This window comes from Halichoeres trimaculatus, unplaced genomic scaffold (genome assembly GCF_033239565.1).
Source record: "Halichoeres trimaculatus isolate MK-OKI-2021-1 unplaced genomic scaffold, fHalTri1.1 fHalTri1_scaffold_9, whole genome shotgun sequence".
NCBI lineage: Eukaryota > Metazoa > Chordata > Actinopteri > Labriformes > Labridae > Halichoeres > Halichoeres trimaculatus.
In genome coordinates this window covers 7,355,173-7,376,329 of record NW_027437188.1, presented here as the reverse complement: position 1 = coordinate 7,376,329, position 21,157 = coordinate 7,355,173, and the positions used below count along the sequence as shown (strand labels likewise).

At 38.7% G+C, this 21,157-nt stretch overlaps 3 protein-coding genes across 4 annotated transcripts; 2 read left to right on the top strand and 1 right to left on the bottom strand.

The window, feature by feature from the left end:
• Positions 1–216: 216 nt before the first annotated feature.
• On the bottom strand, positions 217–4,857 carry nudt8 (nudix hydrolase 8). Its single transcript, XM_074680257.1, has 5 exons — positions 4,774–4,857; positions 2,784–3,680; positions 2,574–2,706; positions 2,165–2,242; positions 217–1,072 (listed from the first exon to the last, which is right to left on the bottom strand). The coding sequence occupies exons 2-5, from the start codon at positions 3,677–3,679 to the stop codon at positions 887–889; spliced, it is 1,293 nt and encodes a 430-aa protein (XP_074536358.1). The 5' UTR covers position 3,680; positions 4,774–4,857; the 3' UTR covers positions 217–886.
• Positions 4,858–5,249: 392 nt separating this feature from the next.
• On the top strand, positions 5,250–9,624 carry ftr86 (finTRIM family, member 86). 2 transcript variants are annotated; one of them, XM_074680255.1, is made up of 11 exons: positions 5,250–5,972; positions 6,339–6,434; positions 6,604–6,837; positions 6,951–7,107; positions 7,221–7,316; positions 7,415–7,465; positions 7,551–7,601; positions 7,706–7,756; positions 8,380–8,442; positions 8,540–8,742; positions 9,278–9,624. In XM_074680255.1, the coding sequence occupies exons 1-11, from the start codon at positions 5,472–5,474 to the stop codon at positions 9,611–9,613; spliced, it is 1,839 nt and encodes a 612-aa protein (XP_074536356.1). In that variant the 5' UTR covers positions 5,250–5,471; the 3' UTR covers positions 9,614–9,624. The 2 variants fall into 2 exon arrangements, with proteins under 2 accessions (XP_074536356.1, XP_074536355.1); XM_074680254.1 differs by having other exon boundaries at positions 8,377–8,442.
• Positions 9,625–10,883: 1,259 nt separating this feature from the next.
• On the top strand, positions 10,884–12,491 carry cbln20 (cerebellin 20). Its single transcript, XM_074679493.1, has 4 exons — positions 10,884–10,890; positions 11,002–11,112; positions 11,208–11,348; positions 12,058–12,491. The coding sequence occupies exons 1-4, from the start codon at positions 10,884–10,886 to the stop codon at positions 12,489–12,491; spliced, it is 693 nt and encodes a 230-aa protein (XP_074535594.1).
• The last annotated feature ends 8,666 nt before the right edge of the window (positions 12,492–21,157 follow it).

The window sequence follows — 21,157 nt, the reverse complement described above, 5'->3', positions numbered from 1 at the left end:
ATCAGCATGAAAGAGTTGTTCTGTCAAACGTGGATGAATTATTAAACGTTGCGCTTTAAGGCTTGTGTTGAACGTACATTGTGGAACAGTAGCTGTTTTGCAGAAAGTCATCACAGAACCAACATGGATCAAATCCAGAAATGATTCAGTTACAAGAAACAAAATGAGCCTCCCCGTTTGGCAGAAATCAAACTGTTGTAAATTATATTTCAACACTATTTATTGCTGTGATTTCAAGTGTGCAGAAACTTCATTTCTGACAGAAGAATAAATGATACTGTGAGAGTAACTTAAAATAATATTTATTGCATTGTTTATTATCACTGATGTGCTATAACTTGTGTTTTTCAGTCCACATTTGATCTACAGTGACAGACTGAAATGGTTATGATGAATCACACTGGAAATCACAACATGTTGCAGGTATGATTATAAGTTGAGGTATTTGGTTTAAGCCTTCTCAGGAATTCATTGGCTAAACATGTTAAATATGTCAACACTGTGGTCTACATGATATCTGAGACAGATTTGTAGGATAAAAAAAAGGCAGTTTGTTATACTGACAAGACTGATCGATTTCAGGTATAAATCAAATACAGTGTGTATAGGATTATTTATAATCATTAGTTTAATTGTAACCTCACTCAAGATGACCTCCAGCTCCTGCTCTTTATCAGTAACGTGAATAAAATAATTGTCTCAGGTGTGATGCTAACCAGGGTTGAGTAATTCATCATTTTAATTCATTAAAATGAGTGGCCATAGTTTTTATTTGAGCATATCCTGACTGCAATTTTCGTCACCTGATCTTCAAGTCATATGATTGGTAAGATGTGCTTTGGTAATGTAAATGAACCTCAAACTTCATAAGTAGCTTAACGGGCTGCTAACGTGGGACAATGACATTCAGGGTCTGGTCCAAGGCCGTGGCTGTCAGTCCCCACACTCGGTGCTTCCCGTTACAAAACACTGGGAGAGTGTATCCAAACTTGTCACCGGTGCGGAAGTGTGTGTATCCCCGGTTCTTAGGGTTGCACAAATGAGACAGGGACAAGGTGAAAATCTCCTCCACCTGGAAGGGAAACAGGAGGGAACAATTTACAACTTGAGATTTCAAAGGAAATCAACAGATTAAAAAGCTTTTGCCTCCAACACGTTTATTGGTAAGACTAAATTTTTGGTTGAATATTATGAAACCAACTAATCAATCTTTTTTTTTTCTATTCATCTGTTCTGTAATGTTCTCTAAACATGCAGGCCTAAGGTGTGACATCTTTCACCAGCTAAAGACATTTTGCTTTAATTTGCTGCTTGTTAGAATCTGTTCAACATCAGCGTATTAGGGCCACTCAGAGAATTAATACCTTTGAGTTTTTGAGAAAAAAAAACTTAAAATTTGAGTTTGAAAAGTTGTAATTTTTGAGTTTGCAAAGTTGCAAATTTACAACTTTGTTACTGACAAATTTACAACTTAATACCATGTTATACCTTTTATTTAGAGAATTTGGTCCTGTATCGTTGTGATGCCACTGTCTGAGGTGTTATGTTCTTCAATTCATCCCACCTTTAAGATCAGTTAAACTTGTGATTTGACATATTTTGTCTCGTTTTACCACATCTCGACAGCATGGAGATGTAAATATATATCTTTGTATCTGCCCACTACTCTGAATCTCTGGTAGGATCAATGTGTTGCTTTCTTTGGGACAGCCCCGATGTCTTTTTCATAGTCCAGATGCCTTAAATAATGTGATGATTCTGGGCTAAAATTAGCACTAAGTGGGTCTATGACGCAGTGAAATTGGCAAAGGGCAGCTCAGTATCAGTACTGATTTAAGTTTTCGTTTTATCGTATAACTTAAAAGGATTTTGAATTTGATTTCTCACAGATGTTCATCTATAATTTTCTAAGCTCATAAAGTTGTAAATTCATGACTTTAAACAGTCACAAATTTGCAATCTTACAAACTTGAAAATTTCAGGGTTTATTTCTCAAAAACTATACATTTTTCAATTCTTTAAGTGGCCCAAATACAAAGTCATACTGTAACAATGAAGTTTGAAAAAAAATGAGAGAAAAATTATAGTCTCAATCTTCAAGATGTTTAAACTTAACCAAAAGCAAAAAATAAAAATAAAAAAATAAAAATAAAAAATACAATACCTCTCCAGGATTTGGCTTGAAGGACAGCTCCTCCAAGGGACCAAGGTTTGCCAGCACAGGAGCAATAAGCAACCCAGTCTAGAGAAAGAGAAATGAAGAACACATGAGATTCAAACACAGATTTAATTTTTAAAATGATTTCTGACAGGTGCCTCATACAATGCTAAAAAGTGGACATGACAAGGTATTCTGCCTCTGTACATGTGGTTTGCAGTAAAACTGCTTAAAAATGTTTTAAAGGCCTCAGTCATCACAAAAGTTAAAAATATCTACCACTGATTTAAAATGAGCAAGGATTGAAGACAGCCAAGTGATGCTTTAGTGAAGTGTGTATTAGCTTTAGCTCATTCTTTCATAACATGGCTTAAATAAAAAAATAAATAAAAGTAAAATAACTTTATTCACTCACCCTATCCCTGAGAGGCTTCATGATGCCCCAGACGCTCTCTGCTGGCACATTTATCCCCAGCTCCTCCCTGGCTTCCCTCAACGCCGTGGCCACCACATCTTTATCTGAGGGATCACTTTTTCCTCCTGCAAAGCTGTAAATGATTGAAAATGAGGGGATGAATACCACTCAGGTGACAAAGGTTTCACTTACATTTAGCCAGCTACTAACCTGACGTCTCCCTTGTGTCTGCCCTTCAGTGTGCTGGAGCGCAGAGTGAAGAGAAAAGATGGCTCCCCTTCAACAGAGCAGAGGCAGACTAGGACCGAAGCCCATCTCACCTGGTTCTTTCCCTGGTTCTGACTTTGACTTTTGTTTAATTTGTCCAGATCATACAGTTTCACGTTGGGCCCCAGACGCTTTCGACATCTTTGTTCGTTTTCCAGGGACAAACAATGTTTCCAGCCGTCAGCCACGCGAGGAGCAGCCTGATGAAGAGCTCTGTTTTGGAAAAATTTGAAGCTGGAGGGGTGTGGTGTACCGTGAGAGTGTGTTAAAATCCACAGTGTTTGTGTGAATGAGCTAAAAGGTTTGATTAAGTGTTGTCTGCTAAAAGAATTGATGTGAGGGTGTTTGTATAGAGTCTTACTGGTATAATGAAGTGAAGGCTGGCAAGAATCCCAAGGCCTTGTCCTAGAATGAAGGCAAGTTGTGTTGACTAAAAAGTGTGGGTCAGTGCTCACAGCTTTGATTTTCTGGTTCAAATCTTCCACAAAAGTGCATTTCTGAGAATCAGATGGTTTGGCTTTTAGAGCAGCAGCAACCTGAGCTGGGTGTTGTTGAAGGCTAGATAAGATGCCTTTGGATTGAATGTTTTGAAATGAAGCTTTTCTCAACTGATGATTTTCACAGTACTGACTGCACAAAGACAACCGTGATGAAGTGGATTCAGTCTTTGAGGAAAACGGTGACCTCTCCTTACTTCCACAGATCCTGTCATATCTTTCCCTTTTGAAGCCTTTTGCTGCTCCAGTGTATTCAGACAGTGTGGAGAGGTGGGATTCCCTCGATATCAAAAATGGTCTTGTGGGGCAAGGCCATGTCAGGATCAGAGGCCTTCTAAGCATTCTATGTAGAGAAAAAGAAACAGTATTAAAACTTTGAATATATCATTTAAATCACTGTTTTAACCTTTTTTAGCCACCCATGACCAAGCACCAGTGTTCATCTCAGCCTTGCTCCATCCCTGCTTCTGCTACGGTAATATAAAAAGCGATATGCTTAAAATGGCTTTTGATACTTTACAGTAATCCCATTCACTTGTTACTGTTTGTTATCATCTTTTCTGCATTGACTTATCCTCCTGTTTAGTGTTTTGAGTATATACTGATGTTACATGAAGTACCATGTGACTTTACTCTGTGAAAGGAGCAGTATCAAATTGTAATTCATGGTACTTAAGTTTCCTTTACTTGAATCCCCATTCAAATCCTGTGTAAATCACGTTGATGAAATTGATGGTTTTATACTGGATTTCTTCTGATTTTAATAACACATTTTCTGCCTGTATTGACTGACTGTACAGGAAACTAGACTGATGAATGACAGTAAGAACAACAGCAGGCTCCACTTTCAGAGAAGGGGGTGAGGTGATAAGGTGTTGGTTGAGTCTTGAGGTTCAGCCACACCTAACATGCACAAGCATTTACTAGACAGTCTATGCATACACCACACTAACACTTTGGAATTGTTCCCAAGCGCTCCACTGTGTTCACTACAAAAAATTAAACCGAGAACAGTTTCAGGTCCAGCAAAGGTCAGCTGTTTAGTCTCTGACTTTGCCATTACTTCCACTGCTGTCAAACTTTAGCTCAACAGTTTCACTGCTGGTCGGCTCGCTGTGTACATCCATAATATCTTTCCGGCCTCCTTACAAAAACAAAAGTTATCCTGACTTCTTTGCCACCAGAGGTCTGTTAGTTTTGTTCATGAAGATTTTCTCTGGCCTATAAGTCATTCGTTTAAGTTTAGCAGGCTAACTAGCATGCTAGCACATTAGCGTAAAGATAGCCAAAACAAAGCTAGGTTTTTGTCAACGGCCGATACTAAAAAGCCAAACTGGTGAATGGCAAGGACTCGGTGTGGCCTCCACGAAATGAGAATGCATGTCAAAGTAATTTCATCAAATTCACAGCGTAAAATGAGAACAAGAAACGCTTACCTTTAAAGTTATACCCCTACTTGGCTGGCCTCTCATCCGGCTAGCCGGCTGCCAGTAGTCAATATGGCGCTGAGTAGCTTCATGCGCGTCAGCGTTGCCCTCACTGCGCAGTGTTGCTGTTGTGAAATTCTTACTATTTCGCTTGTATTCACTGCTAAGTAATAGAGGGCTTGTGGAAAAATGCATACACTGTTCTCTGCTAAGTTGTAAAGGAGCCCCCCTGTTTGCCCTTAACTACACACACTATGTAAAACCAACTTAGTTCTGAAATAGCCTCGGACCAAAGCATGTGTTCATGTAATTTAGTTTGTAATACATCTAAACATGAATTTTGACTGATGTAGATATATGGATCTGGTTTAATAAAAATACATTTTTTATGACTCTTTGATGTTTCCAGTACTCTGAGAAACTTAGAGATTTGCCCTTTTAGAAACTGGGAAGCACCTATGACATCAACGAGTGAAACTCCTCACTCCACCTGTTCTACCAGCCACACCCCGAGACCAGGCTGGTTTTTAAGCAGCATGTTAATCATGTGAACTGGCATTTCAGCCTTGCCATCCTTTGGAATATTTTTTTAAAACAGGCTACAAGGACTAAGATATAATCTCTGGTTCTGTGAACCATTTAAGAAGGATTGTGGTCATCCATAAACCCAGGTTACACCGCCTAGAGAATTAGGTACTGAGCACCACATGGCCTCTGCCTGGTCAGAAGAGGAGACCTTTGTCTGCTCAGTATGCCTGGACACCCTGAAGGACCCAGCCACCCTCCCTTGTGGACACTCATACTGCTTGGCTTGTATCCAGAACCACTGGGACAAGAAAGACAGCAAGGGTGAATGCAGCTGCCCCCAGTGTAGGCAGGTCTTCAAACCTCGACCCTCACTGGCCAAGAGCACAGTGCTAGTAGAAGCTATGGAGAAACTGAGAACCAACAGCTTCAAGCAGAGCTCCTTCACAGCCTCACCGTCTATACCCATGTACCTGGAAGTCCTACCGGATACTACAGTGCAGCGACAGGGCAGCATATATCCTCAGATTCCCACTGTGGAACCCAGATCATGCCCTCAGCACAACCGACCCATGGATCTGTTTTGCCATGAAGACAAAGAGTGTGTGTGTGAGGTGTGTTGCCAGCATGGGCACAAGGGACATAAGGTGCTCAAACCAGAGGAGGAGAGGAAGGAGAGACAGGTATGTTGTGGTCAAGGTGAATAACCCCAGGTCAACACTGCTGGTGCTCCTTTTAAGTTTTTCTGTCTTTTGTCATGGTGTATAAGGTGAGGTCACGGCAGTTGGATCAAGAAATGTGTTTTCACAGGAGTAGCATTTCCAAAATGTAGCTGAACTTGAAGTACTTGCGCAACTACCACCTTTGCTCTGTTTTACCATGAATGAAAGTGTTGTTTATCTTATTTAAAGGGATATGTAACGGCAAGAAATTCTTTATCAACAATGATTCTGCGTAATCTCGGGACGTTTCTGCAAAAATAGTCAGCGTTTGATGCCTTCTAGTTAATTTTTCTAGCCTTAAAAGTGGGTTTGTTTTTGTGTGTTTAGAAAGAGCTTGTCCAGATGCAGGCTGACATACAAAAGAGAGTCAAGGAGAATGAAAAACAGCTCAATGTGCTCCCACATACTGCCCGCCAACACAAGGTAAACAACCATTAAGATTTTTGCGTATGAAACTTTAGTATCAAGCTTTGCTTTCATGCAGTTTTCTCTGTGACTGATTTTTTTTTTATTTTCATAATGCATCATTTTGAATCATTTCCTCACTTCAGCTCTTCCTTAAATCCTCTTCCTCCCCTGGTAACATTCCTAGGCCTTGGTACAGGCTCTTGAGCAAGAGAGCACAGATTTATTTTCAGAGCTTGTCAAGAAAGTGAATCAAACAGGCATCCAAGTGGGTGAGCTGCTCAGCACCCACGAGGCCTCCTTGGGCAGTCAAGTCGAGGGGCAGCTCCACAGGATGGAGCAGGAAGTGGCACAGCTGCGCTGGAAGAGTGAGGAGCTGAGTCGGCTGGCTGACATGCAGGACCACATCTGCTTTTTGAAGGTAGTTACTGCAGCTGAGAACAGACTGAAAAAAAAAACAATAACAAGGTTTACTGTCAAAAAAAACTGTAGTGTTTGTTTTATTTGTGGTACCAAAATGTTTCTTTTCTCAAGAATTTCTTCACTATGGAGCCGCTGAGTCAGACAGGTGGGACAGGGGAGTTGTTACTGGAGAAAGCAGAAGTACCGTCCATCCGCTCAGCCCTGAAAGAATTACAAGAAGCAGTACAGGAACAGTGCAAAGCAAGCCTGGCCAAGATCTGCACGTTATGTTAGTATTACTCCTTTTCCATCCTTTATTTTGCCCTGCCCTCTACTCTTATTTTCTCTTCTCCTTTCCATCAATATTTTCACTAGTCAATCAAAACAAATATCTGATTGCAGTGAATCAGGACCTGGTGGCAGCCAACGGCACAGAAGAAGCAGCATCTGACGCTACTGAAACTAATGACAGTGGTCAGCCTAGTGCAAAAACTCCAGGTACAGTGATTAAACTACTTTCACACAAGCACAAGATCAAAAGTGAAGAAAGCAGCAGCCTCAGAAAGCTCTCACGACCCATTCCTTCTTTTCTGTAGTTTATGAGATGATAACAGACCCTCCACCTTTGCCTCCTCCACGACCTCAAGGTAAGTCAATCCAGAAGCTTCATATTCCACATGTGGTTCATGGGGAAAATGTGCATGTCTCATTTATTGATTCCTTCCCCCTTAGAGAATGGGTTATCATCCAAATCTCAATCCCTACGTTCTGCAAGTCCACATGGTAAGAAAGAAAAGGCCAGCTGCAGTTAACTAGACAAATGCTTGACTGATGTTAAAAGGTTTGGTTTAATGGTTTCTTTTTTTGCTTTTCTTCCTCTCTTTCAGGACATGAAGCTTCTGCCCCTCCTGCACAGTACTTCCCTCCTGAACCACAAGGTAATGTACAAGCTTTAAACCCTGGATATCCTAGTAGTGAGAGTAGATATGGTCTGCAGTACTTATGATGAAAAAGGGTAAGCCTGAATCCTTGTACACTACAAGAAAAATGGTGTATTCAATTAAAATTTTTTGCAAATCATTAAGCTGTCAAGCTCCGAAACTAAAGTTGTTGTACCCCTTTGTGAATGTTCTGTGAATACTTGAACATAGGAATACAGAAATATATATTGGAAAAATAGAAAAATCACTTGTGAGTTTAAAGAGAGGGGGGTGGATCTAGAGGGATGACCTGCAGCAACATGCTAACCTTTTGAGATTTGGTTGGGAAAAGATCAGGTCTAGACTCCTTCAATAAAAAGTTTAGATGGATAAATGAGTACTGGCGAATCACGTGCTGCATTCTCTAAAAAAAATTAGAGAAGTTGACATAGATTCATATCCAGATTGGTAATGAATATAACCAAAAATAACTTATAGGTAAGACCCCAAGGTGTAACCAATACTAAACATTTTAAAAAAATATTTGCAATCACAGTTAACTGGTTGTTCAGACCTCTTGGTCTGATTTTAATCATTTTATTTTTGTCCCTGATTCAGTTTTTGTTTGCTCCTTTCAGCAGCTCCTGTGACAAAACTAGGACTTGCTCATCCAGACCCAAAGACAAGAGGAGAGTTACTGAAGTGTGAGTACTTCATTTTTTACAATAAATATGAGAGAACTAAGTGTGAACTCTCAAAGGAAGTTCCAGGGTCTATACTAACTGAATCGTTTTCTTTCAGTTCGCTTTGAACCCACCATGGACCCCAACACAGTGTTTCGCCACGTGCAGCTGTCCGATGGAGGTCGCAAGGCCACGATGCGGGCCGAGAACCTGAACCCACCAGATCATCCAGAGCGCTTTGATTTCTGGAGACAGGTTCTCTGCAGAGAGCCGCTGGCTGGGAGTCCGTACTACTGGGAGGTGGAGTGGACTGGACAGAAGGTGAGCAAGTTCAGCTGAATGACTCTGCCACATGCACATTTTAGTTTTTTTTTCTTTTTCTATTTGCTGTTTTTGCCAGATGATCTGTATAAAATCTGATATTTAGTTCTAGATTGAAGATTTGAATTACTTTAGTGGTTCACTCACTTTTCACTTAAACCATCACGTTTCTATCATTTTTGCTGGTTTGATTAAACGGATGAATTTGATACATCTGAGGATACTTATCTTTTCATTATCATTTAAAAGTGTAAATTTCTCCTATACTTGAAAAGTTATTTGACTTTTTTTTTAACATATTTTTGGAATACCTTTCCACTAGCCTCATTTTTTTTTGCAGGATCTTCTTATAGTCGTCATGACAACCTAACTCTTTGACTATAATAGAAATTTATATAAATACACAAATCTTTCTAAACTCTCAGAAAACACAAGCGTTTACATAACATAGCTAGTGCTTAAAATAAATTCTAATCCCTCACCTCTTTTCCCTTCCCCTCTTTCTTCTTTTTTATGCTTCCGTCCTTCTACACAGGTCACTGTTGGCGTAGCCCTCAAAGAGATGGATCGTAAAGGTAATGCTGATAAAAGCCGCTTGGGTCACAACAATCAGTCCTGGAGCTTGTACTGGTCTGGGACCGGCTTCTCCTTCTGGCACGACAGCAAAGAAAAACTCCTGGGCTCACCAAAGGCCCGACGGATCGGCGTGTATCTGGACCAGCATGCAGGGGTTCTGGCCTTTTTCCGAATCTCCAACAACCAGGCTGATCTCATTCACCGCCACCAGACCCAGTTCACTGGCCCACTGTACCCTGGGTTCAGGTTCTGGGCAGGAGTAGGAGCAGAGGTCACCATTTGTCCACTGGATTGAGTTTCATATGATATTTTATATATATATATATATATATATATATATATATATATATATATATATATATATATATATATATATATATATATATATATATATATATATATATATATATATATATACATATATCAAATCTTCCTGCCATCTGTATTTGAAGATACCTGCTGTCTCATTACCATTTACCAATCTACAGAAATGTTCAGGAAATGTCTGTAATTTAATAAAAGAGCTGTAAACACATTTTAATTTCACATCTTTTCTTTCAACAATAAAAGTTTCTGAAAGAAATATTTCTGTGACTGAAAGAACAATCAGAGCATAATCAGATCTTATCTCTGCTTCCAACACAGCAGTGACCCAGATGCTTTTAGTTACCTCTCCATTCATGTGCTATCTGTGGCATACTCTGTATTCCCATGAGGATTTGAAAAGGATTTTTGACCTTTCGCAACACTTTGTCCAACAGTTACTGTCTCTGTTTTTATATATTTTCCATCAAAGATTTTATCAAAGAAAAGTGTTTATTTTATCTTCCCAATTACTTGAAAGAAACATCCTCACTTTTCATTCCAAACTTTTAGCAGCTTCACAATGTGCTGGCAAACTCAGTAATCTGACTCTTCATGGGAGGACAGGAAAGCTCTCATTTTAGACGTGGCAGTGACACATTAGGTCATGGTCTGATTAAAAGGTTGAATTAAGAAAGAAGATGGAATGGAAAATGCTGGATATCAGGACAAAATATCTACTTCAAATTAAATAATTTAAAATACAGTGTCAGAGTAAGATTGAGGGAAAATGAGATCAATCTGGACACAAATCCTCGCCCTAGCAATAAGCCTCCTGTTAAACCTTTGCAATCAGATCCATGCGATTAAAAGCGTGTTTCTGCATCTGAATCCAACCATGTTTGGCACACTGGTTAACATTTCCTCCCCATGTAAACACAGGAAAGACACTGTCTTTGTGTGTTGTTGGGAGCTGTGAAACAGGTGGACACTCTTCCACAGAGGATAGTTGATACCTGACCTACATCTACGCCACAAAGGTCTGGAGGCCATGTTTTTGTGAGTGTTTGTGATGATAAAGAAAATGTACACCAACACCAACATATACGTATACATTTTGGAAGAAGAAGGCAATACTATAGGTCAGACTGGGAGGAGCTGCTGAAAGCTGGAGGTCTTGAATTCATTGGAAACATATATATACAGGTGTGACCCTGGACCAGCCCATCACAACCTTCTGCCCTTCTGGAGCCAGCATCACCATGAGAGGTGAGAACAGATTTTTAAAAAGCTGCAGTTAGTAAAGTACTACAACTACAGGAGCATTATATTTTGTTCATGTTTTCTTAGTGACACATTTTTATGTTCTTTACTTTTTAGCTATTCTATTCCTGTGTCTGCTGGAAGCAGCATTCATCCATGCTAATGATTACTCCTGGCGTGGACCTGCATCCACAGGAACTGGACCTGTTGATCCTTCTACAGAAAATGGTGAGAGAACATCAAGGAAATATGTGGTTCTATTAATAATTTGTATAAACAAACCCTGATCTTAAACCCCTTGTTATTTTTTTCTGTGTGTTTAGTGTGTCTCACAGACCAGGCGTCATGTGGCTGCTGTCTGATGCAGCAGCAGATACACAGGATGAAGGAGTTCTTCAACATGAGTCTCAATGAGCTGGAGAAAGAGCTGGTGAAAACTAAGACAGCTCTCAATAACGTCAGAGGTGAGAGGCAATGCGAGAGTAGCACAGACAAGGGAGGAGTAAACACTGTTAGGACAACTCAAAGTCTCCTGGAAACCCAGATCTAAATATCCCTCTAGCCAAGCGATGTTAGGCAGATGCACATAATAGAATGAAATATTGCAAATTTCTTTCAATTCAAAACTGAGGTGTTGCAAATGTTCAGAAAAATAATAAACAAAGCATAGTCTGAAGGTTTTAAATACATTTAAAAACCTGTTCCAATCAGTGCTGTGCATGTGCAACACTCATGGATAGAAATGAAGTAGAATAGCACATTTTACATGACGTCACACTTTTTCTTTCTAATGCAGGATTTATGTACATCGTGGTCACTCAGAGGTTGTCTGCAACCCTAATTTTCCAAGGTCTAAACCATTTCCTGTACAAAGTGGATTAGAATACCAGTCAACCCATGCTTAGTTTAAACTTCTAGAGCTCCCCCTGGTGGCTGTTTGTGGCACATGTTCTTATCTCACCTACCCCGTCGAAACAGATAAAACTTGGGTCAAACATACTCTACACATTCAACGGTCTAACTCCAACATAAGCAAAATATTCTCTGAAAGTCATGAGGTTTTATTTATTTATTTATTTATTTGCTCAGACTGTCAAGGATGCTCAAATATACCCTTTAACTTTTACTCCATGCAGCTTTTCTCATAGCCTCTCTGTATCTCTGTATCTGCAGCCAGCCGCAGCGCCTTCTCCGTCGCTCTGACCAATCAGGAGAAGCTGAACTGCTTCGGCCCCTTCCGTGACGACAGGCTCATCCCTTACAGTCACATCTTCATCAACCTAGGAGGCGGCTACAATGCAGTTACCGGTATCTTCACCGTGCCCCGCTCTGGGGTCTACAGCCTGGCCCTCACCGTCTATAGTGACGCCGGGTCTCCTGGGAACACCTTGGCTGCCTGTGCCAGTCTGCTGGTTAACGGGCAGTTAGTGGCAGGACCCAGAGAGAGGAACATGCAGGACCAAGAGGACAGTGCCAGTATTGTGTTTGCCCTTCACTTGAAGGCTGGGGACAAGGTGGCTGTCAACCTGCCGATTGGATGTTTCCTCTGTGATAACAGCAGCCATTATAACACGTTCACTGGTTTCCTGCTGTACGCCACTGACTAAGTTAGAGAAACAAGGCTGCTCTGAAATTTGTTCCAACACACACAAGGTGTGAGAGATACACAAAACCGTTCAGAGCTGGCAGTGTTTGAAGCTGTTTATTTAACTGCAGTTTTTACCTGTATCCATCTTTGGATCTCTTCTATTGTTTTCACCTGAGGAGGGTTTGTATCCATGTACATTTCTAAATAAATCTGTGATGAAAAAAAGGTCAACATGTTGTAGAGTATGTTTATTTCTCAACTTCCCTGATAGACGGATTGAAGTCAAACAGTAACTGTCAGACTGAAGAGTAGCGGACAATTATTGATAAACCTATATGGGTGTAGGCAGTCCAAGATCTGGTCAAAGATGCTGCTTTTATCCAATTTAGTACATAAACAATTAGCTCCTCCATTGTTAAAGGGAAGTGACAAAAATCTCTCTTTGGTTTGATGTGTGTGCAGATGCAGTAAATGGATTACAGATTAAGAAAAAATAACTTCATCCAGAGGTGTCTCAGCCTTAAAAGCTGTGTGAAAATGAGAACCCCAAGTAAAGCCAATAAGAGGATCACTCCGTTATTGAGAACTAAGCAAACAGGGAGGAGAATATATCATCAAGGAGGAGCAACATGTGCAGAGGAGGAATTAAAAAAAAGATCTAATAAGGGAGGGGCTCTGTAGAAATATATATACACCAACAGTTTTCTCAGGAACAGCCTGCACACCTTCATTCCTGATTTAATGCATATTTTGGGCATCAACATGAAAGGTGAGAATTCATTTAAGCAGATTATAGTTTAGGCAGATGGTCAGTTTTATAAACTGTGGGAAAAGTTCAAGAAAGAACAGCAAATACTGAAATTCAAGCAAGTGTTTGCAACTTATTCTTAAAAATTGTGTTATAAGACTTAATAAGAGCCACGTTTACTTGAGAAGTTCAGGAAAATGTCTTGTTTTAATACATCGAGACAAAAAAAAAAAAACCTGAATGGATTCTAAAAAGATCAGTCAAAGGGGTTTCAAAATAGCTTCTTGCACTAAGACATTAATACTATGTCAAAGACTTGACACACATTTTTCTAACCTTGTTGGCATTTTTGACTGCTATTTACAACTATTAATTTGCCATTTTTGTCTTTTAAATTTTTGTCAAGCACATGTGGCTCATATTTAGTCTAAAAAGAAAATTTCTCTGTTAAAAATAATTTTATTTTTTGCTGAGAAGAATACAGATTGAAAGTATTTTTCTTTCAATTTGGGAAACAAAACATCCATTTCCCATAATAAAAAGTATGGGGATGAAATTCGAGTCTATTAGAGTAAAGCGGTGTTATTGTATAGATAATCTGTTTCCTATCAAGGCTCTCCTTCCTCTGTAAATCACAAAACAGTAAATTCCCACTTGGTTTGTTTGACACAAACACAAAGAGTTACACCAAGCCTGTTGTGTCTTTTCTTTAAATGCTTTTTTTTTTCTCTCCTCCAGCTGTTTTACTGCTGTGTTTGCTGCATGCAGCTTACATTGAGACGTTTGATTTTAGCTGGCCAGAATCTGAAGACCCAGGGTTTACAGAGGTGGTTGAAGAATATGGTGAGAGATTGTTGAAGAATAAATCATTTCCATTTTCACTTTATATTCTTTTCTGTAGCCTCATATCTAAATGTCTCAGTGTGTGTACGTTCACAGGGTGTGAGTCGAGCCGGCCGGTGTGTGGCTGCTGTCTGATGCAGCGGGAGATACGAAGGTTTCGGACATTTTTTGACCATATGCTGGAAGAAATGTACATGGAGCTTTCATCCCCACAGATGACTCTCAGCAACCACAAGAAAAGTAAGAGATGATCCCACACAAAGCAGAGATAAAGTAAAGTAAAACTTCTTTGACCTTAAGCCTGACTTTCTTTCTCCTCTTTTCTGTATTCCCAGCTAAAAGCAGCGCCTTCTCTTTGGCTCTAAACAGCAATGACAATCTTCAATGCATTGGCCCCTTCGGTACCCCGATTGTCATCCCCTACGACCACGCCTTCATCAACATGGGGAATCATTACAGTGTGGACACTCATATGTTCCACGTACCCTTCTCCGGGGTCTACAGTCTGACTGTCACACTCTACGGTCACCATTCCTCTGAGAACAGCTCGCCCACCTGTGCTCAGCTGCAGGTAAACAACCAAGTGGTGGCCTCACTCCCCAAGACAAATGGTTCTGCAGACACAGAGGATAGTTCAACAAAGGTCATGGCGTTAAAACTCATGGCTGGGGACCAAGTGGCCGTTATTTTGCCTCCAGGTTGTATCGTCTGTGATGACAACAGACACATGACCGTCTTCACTGGTTTCCTTCTTTATGCCACTGGTTAAGTCAGCACATGCAGCTGTTTTAGACTTTGTATCAAATTCACTATGATCTGCTATTTTTCCTGATTAATGTGATTTCCTTACTTTGACAGATAAACCATGATTTTAATCAGCTTTAAAACGTACTTCTCATACTGTTCAGTACATTGTTTGTATTGGCTGTTGATCTCTAACTGATGAAACGTTGTTACTTTTAATAAAAAATATGTATAACAGACATGCTTTGCCAAAATTTCAAAAAACAATAAAACACGCTGACAAAAAAACCTAGTTCATTTCTTTGTTTCAGTCACTTAAAAAAGGAAAGATACTGAGGTCATCATCACATAAGATTAGCAGATATTTAATGCCTGCCTCCTGCAGTCCAGAGCTGATTTCAACTACAGAGGAGCTGCACGATGATAGAGTTTGCAAAAATCAGTTTTCATGAACTAAAAACTCTATCTTCTTAAGCTAGTTTCCCTGGAAGAAAAACAAACAAACAAACAAACCATATGAATACAGAAAAAAATATCATGGTTCATGAATAAAGGTATAGACATACAATAGACAATGGGGACCATCTGAAAAAAAAACATAAATTAAAAATTGAGATTTTCAAAATAAGTCAAAGTAATATTAGAACATAGTAATAACAGGGGGGGGAAAGGTGTTCAAAAGGTGAATTCACAACAAAAACAAATCCCAACTCAATAAAGCTGCTCTTTACTTGCAGCCTGTATGAAAATTAGAAAAGTAGTTTTACTCTGGGTTTGATGAATAACTGAAAAGTGAGTTTTAGTATAAAAGTAATGGATAAATGTGTAACCTCTACTACAGAATTACTTGATTTAATATAACTGAGTCCTTTAAATTGACATCTTAAATGTTTTTGATATTGTAAACATATATAAATTAACAGTCATAGTTAACATTTTCAGATTCATGTTTCACACTTTTTAGGGACTCATAACAGAATTAAGATGGGTCCCTTTTTTTAGACCACAGAAAAAAGTTAATTAACCCCAAGTTATACTGATGTCAGCTGAATTTATGTTCCTTTTATCATCAACTTGTCAAAATACGATTATGAAATTAATAAAAAAATATATGTATATCGTAATATAAATAAATATAAACGTAATAACATAGTGCCTCAAGCTGAGATGCACAGATGTGTTGCGCATCACAATGAATATGACGCACACTTTTATCCATTGTGGTGCATTGGTTTTATGTAGAAAACCCTGATATATTTTATAACTGATCCTGGGAGAAGAGGTTTCATTGGGGAAAAGTTAGCTGTTGATCTATCCCAGAATTGTTTCTATAAATATGAAAGATACCAGCAGGATGCATTATACAGAAAAAAAGGGGGAAAGGAGAAGAAGAAGAAGAAGAAGAAGAAGAAGAAGAAGAAGAAGAAACATTTGGTTCAAAATAAACACTCACCACTCACAGGTTTTTGTGTTTAGAGTGGGATCATTTAGGGAATAAAGGGACGCTGGGATATGGAAAGACAAAAAGAGCACAATCTAACAGTGCAACAAACAACCCTACTTCTGTAAGAGTCATGAGACTGTGCAATATGCTGATCAACAAATGAATTTAGAGGTTTGCAATTTTGTGAAAATCGAAGGAAAGTAGTGCAAAGACATCCTAGACATGTTGAAATATCACCCATGTCAAGTGCCACGTTTATATATTCCAGCAACACTTTTTAAGACAGCAACACACTGATGGGTGGATAAGCAAATAGTTCAACAGATCCAGAAATATGTTATTGAGCATCAAGCTGCAACTATGAAATCTAGAGAAATCTCTGCGACTGATAACCTGTACTAGACAATGGCGATCTTTGGCCAACCTAGCAGGACATTGTTCAAAAACAAACATCATTCTGCATTGGAAATCATGATATGGACTCAAAATTACATAAAAAAGAAAGAAAATGAAACCCAAACTCATATAATTGCTGCATCTAATCAAGATTTAGCACTCTTTTTGGAAATCATGGACATCACATCACCCAAGTCAAAGAAGAAAAAGACCACCTGGTTTGAAAAAAAGATTATAACTTTATACTCCCGACAGTAAAAAGTCTGTGATCTGTCCAATATGTAACCAGTAACTTATTATTGTGTTAAGTTTTCAGCGGCTATACAACTTGCTCCAAACAAAAGGTGAAATCTGGCCTGTAACTGTCTGCACAAAGCCTCAGAGGGTGTGTGCCCCTTGCTTGATTTAAGAAAGTGAGAGTACACAACAGGGATAATAAAGTGTTCTTTGGTTACAGTCAAAAAGGCCAAATTGGGAGGATAAAAAGACTGGAACAAGGTGGAGCAATAACAAGAGGTGGAATTAAAAAAAACTTACAAGGGAGTGGTTTTGTGAAAAATATATACCTGTGATACTTTCACCACTGGTCAGATCGTCCCTTTCTACCCTGAAGCTGCTTTCACATAGTGTCAACATGAAAGGTGAGGCTCAGCACGCACACAGAGGATTAGTTAAGATTTAAAAATGTTGATATTTAACCAAAACTTCCTTCTCTCTCTTTTTCTTTTTTTAGTGTTTATACTCCTGTGCCTACTTCACTCAGATTTTGTACAAGGCTTTTTTGGTGGGTGGAACCCATTCAACAACCCAGAAGCATACAGTGGTGAGTAATCCAGGACATACAATCAGTTTTTCTAAATATGTTCATACCTGCTAGTGCACTGTATCAATGTGTATATCTATCCAGCATGTAGGGACAACCAAGGCTCTTGTGGCTGCTGTAAGATAATTCGCGAGGTCGAGCGTCTGAGGAACTACACCATTTGGAGTCTGGATGAGTTGGAAAATGAGGCCCAGAAAGTAAATAAGAGTTTTTCCGACCTAAAAAGTAAGTAGACACATTGATGTGTAGGATTCAAAGCAGTTAATAAAAGATAAACATTTCAACTTATAACCTGCTGTTCTGTCTTTGCCCATCCAGAGAGCTACACTGCCTTCTCCGGCGCCATATCTACAGATGGTTTTAATGAGTGTAAGGGGCCCTTACGTGAAAAAAAGGTCCTCACATATAATCATACTTACATTAATATGAATAATGGCTATGATCTTAGCACAGGTATCTTCACCGCTCCCTACTCAGGGGTCTACAGCATCGCATTCACAGTCTATAGTGATGCTGGAGCTAAAGGGAGTCCGATTGCAGCCTGTGCTGTTCTGGAGGTTAACCAGACGCCTATAACCAGGACATCAGACATAAACAGTGATGACCAAGAGGACCAAGCAGCTCATGTTGTTGCACTTGAGCTTCAGAAAGGGGACCAGGTGACTGTGTGCCTCCCTGCTGGATGTTTTGTCTGCGATAAAACCAGCCGCTACAACACTTTCAGTGTCTTCCTGCTTTATGCCACTGAATAGGTCAGGGAGGTGTAGTGAGCTGGTAAATGTCTCAATGATTTTCATAGTAATCTTTAGCTTAAGTCTCACTTTGCTCCTTTAGAAGGCAGAATAAAAGCTTCAGACGATAATTATCTTTGTTTTATTATTGCTTGTTTTTATCTTCTTGATGTAATGGAGACCAAATAAAAGCTGTACAGTAGCAAGGTGATGTGACAGACACTGAAGTTTTCCCACAGTAAGCTCAGGTCTACATAGAGACTGATAAATGAAGTGAAACTACAACCATACTTTACTTTCTATTTGTAATACAGTTTATTACTTTGTTGATTTAAATGAACCTCTTTAAACCCATGATTTGAAATTTAATGTATGTGTAATGAATTTGAATAAAGCACTTTAATCCCACTGCGACTTTTTATTTGAACCTTCATCACTACACTTGAGGGGTGAAATTAAATTAACCAACAACTTGGAATTTTTAATTAAGTGTTAAATAAATATGATATATTTGTTTATTGCTGTCTGTAAATTGCACATTTTAGAGAGTGAGGTTTAGCATGCAGCATATGTTATATTGTATCAGAGGTGGAGGAGGTGGGATTCATTTCCATCCTGAGAGGATGCATTTTATAAAAACTCAGACCTCTGATTGAATGCACAGAAGAATAGGTTTCCTTCCTTCCTTTTTTCCTTCCTTTCTTCCTTTATTTATTTATTTATTTATTTATTTAGATAAACAAACACCACAGTTGTCCTGCTATATCCTCCTTTCTCAGGGCAAATGATCATGAATATCAATGCATGCTTTAAGTTTATGTGAACACATCAACAATCAAATATAATCTCCATCAACATATCTCTATAACCAATCAATCACAGTGCCTTTTAAAAAAATAAAAATAAATAAAACAAAATAAAATGAAACAAGATGAAATAAAATAAAATAAAATAAACAAGATGAAATGAAATAAAATAAAATAATAAAATAACATAAAATGGTTATGGCTAAATTATTTGAACAAAATGGGATTAAATAAGGTTATTCATGTTTTTTTCTTGATGGTAAAGTAAATATATTTTTTTTGCTTTTTAATTTAAATGTATTAATTATAATTACAACTTGTAATGGGAGTTTTCTTTAGTCATGGGTAAGCGTCACAGTTTTACAAGTCTTTCCAACAGACCAATCATTTTGTTTAAATCATTAAGCAAAAAACAATGTTTTTGCTTGAGGGAGTGTGGAGCAGTGTAGCGTGACTTACTTCATGTTTTCTGTTTTTTTCCATCCATTCAGTATTTTTGGAGAACACCTGATTTCAGAGATTTTACAAACATTTTTTGATTTTCTTTCATTTTTTATACCTTGGAAAAATACCTGAAAGCCTCAGAAAGAGATGTATATCTCCTGAAGATTTTTTTTTGGCTGCAAGTATGACAAAAAAAAAAAAAAAAAAAAAAAAAAAAAAGCTGTCTGCAGAAGAACCCTCTGTCTATTAAACTACGTAAAACAATAGTAACTCCTTTCACAGTATGGAAAAAATGACTTTTGCTCTTTGCCTTCAGAAGGAGAAAGGAAATAAACTGTGGGAAAATGGGATGGGTCTACCCACACATTTGTTTTTGTTATTTATCGTGCCTGTCAATAATAATTAAGTTTTACTTAATTTTCCTGACTGTAAAGTTATGTTCTAGTCCTTGCTTGATCACTGTTATGTTTATATAACACAAAATAAAAAATTGAAAGAAAAGAAGAAAGAAAATAAACAAAGAAACCATAACCTCAATCTCAATCTGAAAAAGACAGCCAGGCTTTCTTTCTGCACCATAATGCTGTAATTAAAACCTCTAGTTTGAAATCATACCTAAGGTCAGGACAAAGTGCCCGTCACTTTATTTCTCTGTAGCTGGATCATTTTGAGGACAGAGCCGTCTAAAGGAGTGTGTGAAAAGCAGACATGACAAATGATACACCCCGGCCCCTGTCTTGCAGGAAAGCAAAGTGAAGAACCAGGCCAGCTGACTTGGGACTCTAAACACACAGGTGGTCATCTCAAAGCCATGGACAATGCACCACCCCAGAGGCCAACACACGTTTTCAAAGATAGCTGTGAGCTCAGGTAACATGCTGTTATCTAATATGCCAGAGGAACAACACAAACAGTGACACACACCTGTGAAAATCCAGGCTACAACAGCAAGATTACAAAGAACGGATGTAGCTGTTTAACATAGGTGTCCTTCAGTCAACTCTGAGCTATCAAAATTTATTGACAGCGACGCACATGCAAAAACATGAGAGAGGGCCTAGTGGGTTTGCTACACAACCAAGGTCAGGGTAAGGTGTGCAAATTGATGTTGTATGTATGATTAGAGACCTGACAGAAGCAACTTTTTGACACTGACAAGACGCTAATTCTACCTGGTAACTGAAAATCCTGACCATATTTTGACAGAATACCATCCCTAAGTTTCATGATGTATTAACACTTCATAAAGCTATTCAGCTTTGATATACTATCAGCTGCAACTGAACTAAAAGAAAAAGATCATTAGCAACCTGTTAGCTAGGTTAGCAAACTATAATGTGGTCACTTTGTTTTCTACTGGATAAGCTCAATTATTTGAATGTTCAATCCAATCTAATCCAATCCACTTTATCTATAAAGCACATTTTACAGAGTGTTACCAAAATGCTGCACCTTAAAAACATAATAATAAAAACAGTAAAACAGCTCCACCAGTTCTCATTGAAGTAATAAAAACAAGTAACAGCAACATATATATATATATATGTGTGTGTGTGTGTGTGTGTGTGTGTGTGTGTGTGTGTGTGTGTGTGTGTGTGTGTGTGTGTGTGTGTGTGTGAAATTTTTTTTTGAGGAGCAATATTGGATCTGGCGCGGGCTTTGAGCCTTCACACAAACACAGCTGCTGTCAATCAGCTGAGCTGTGC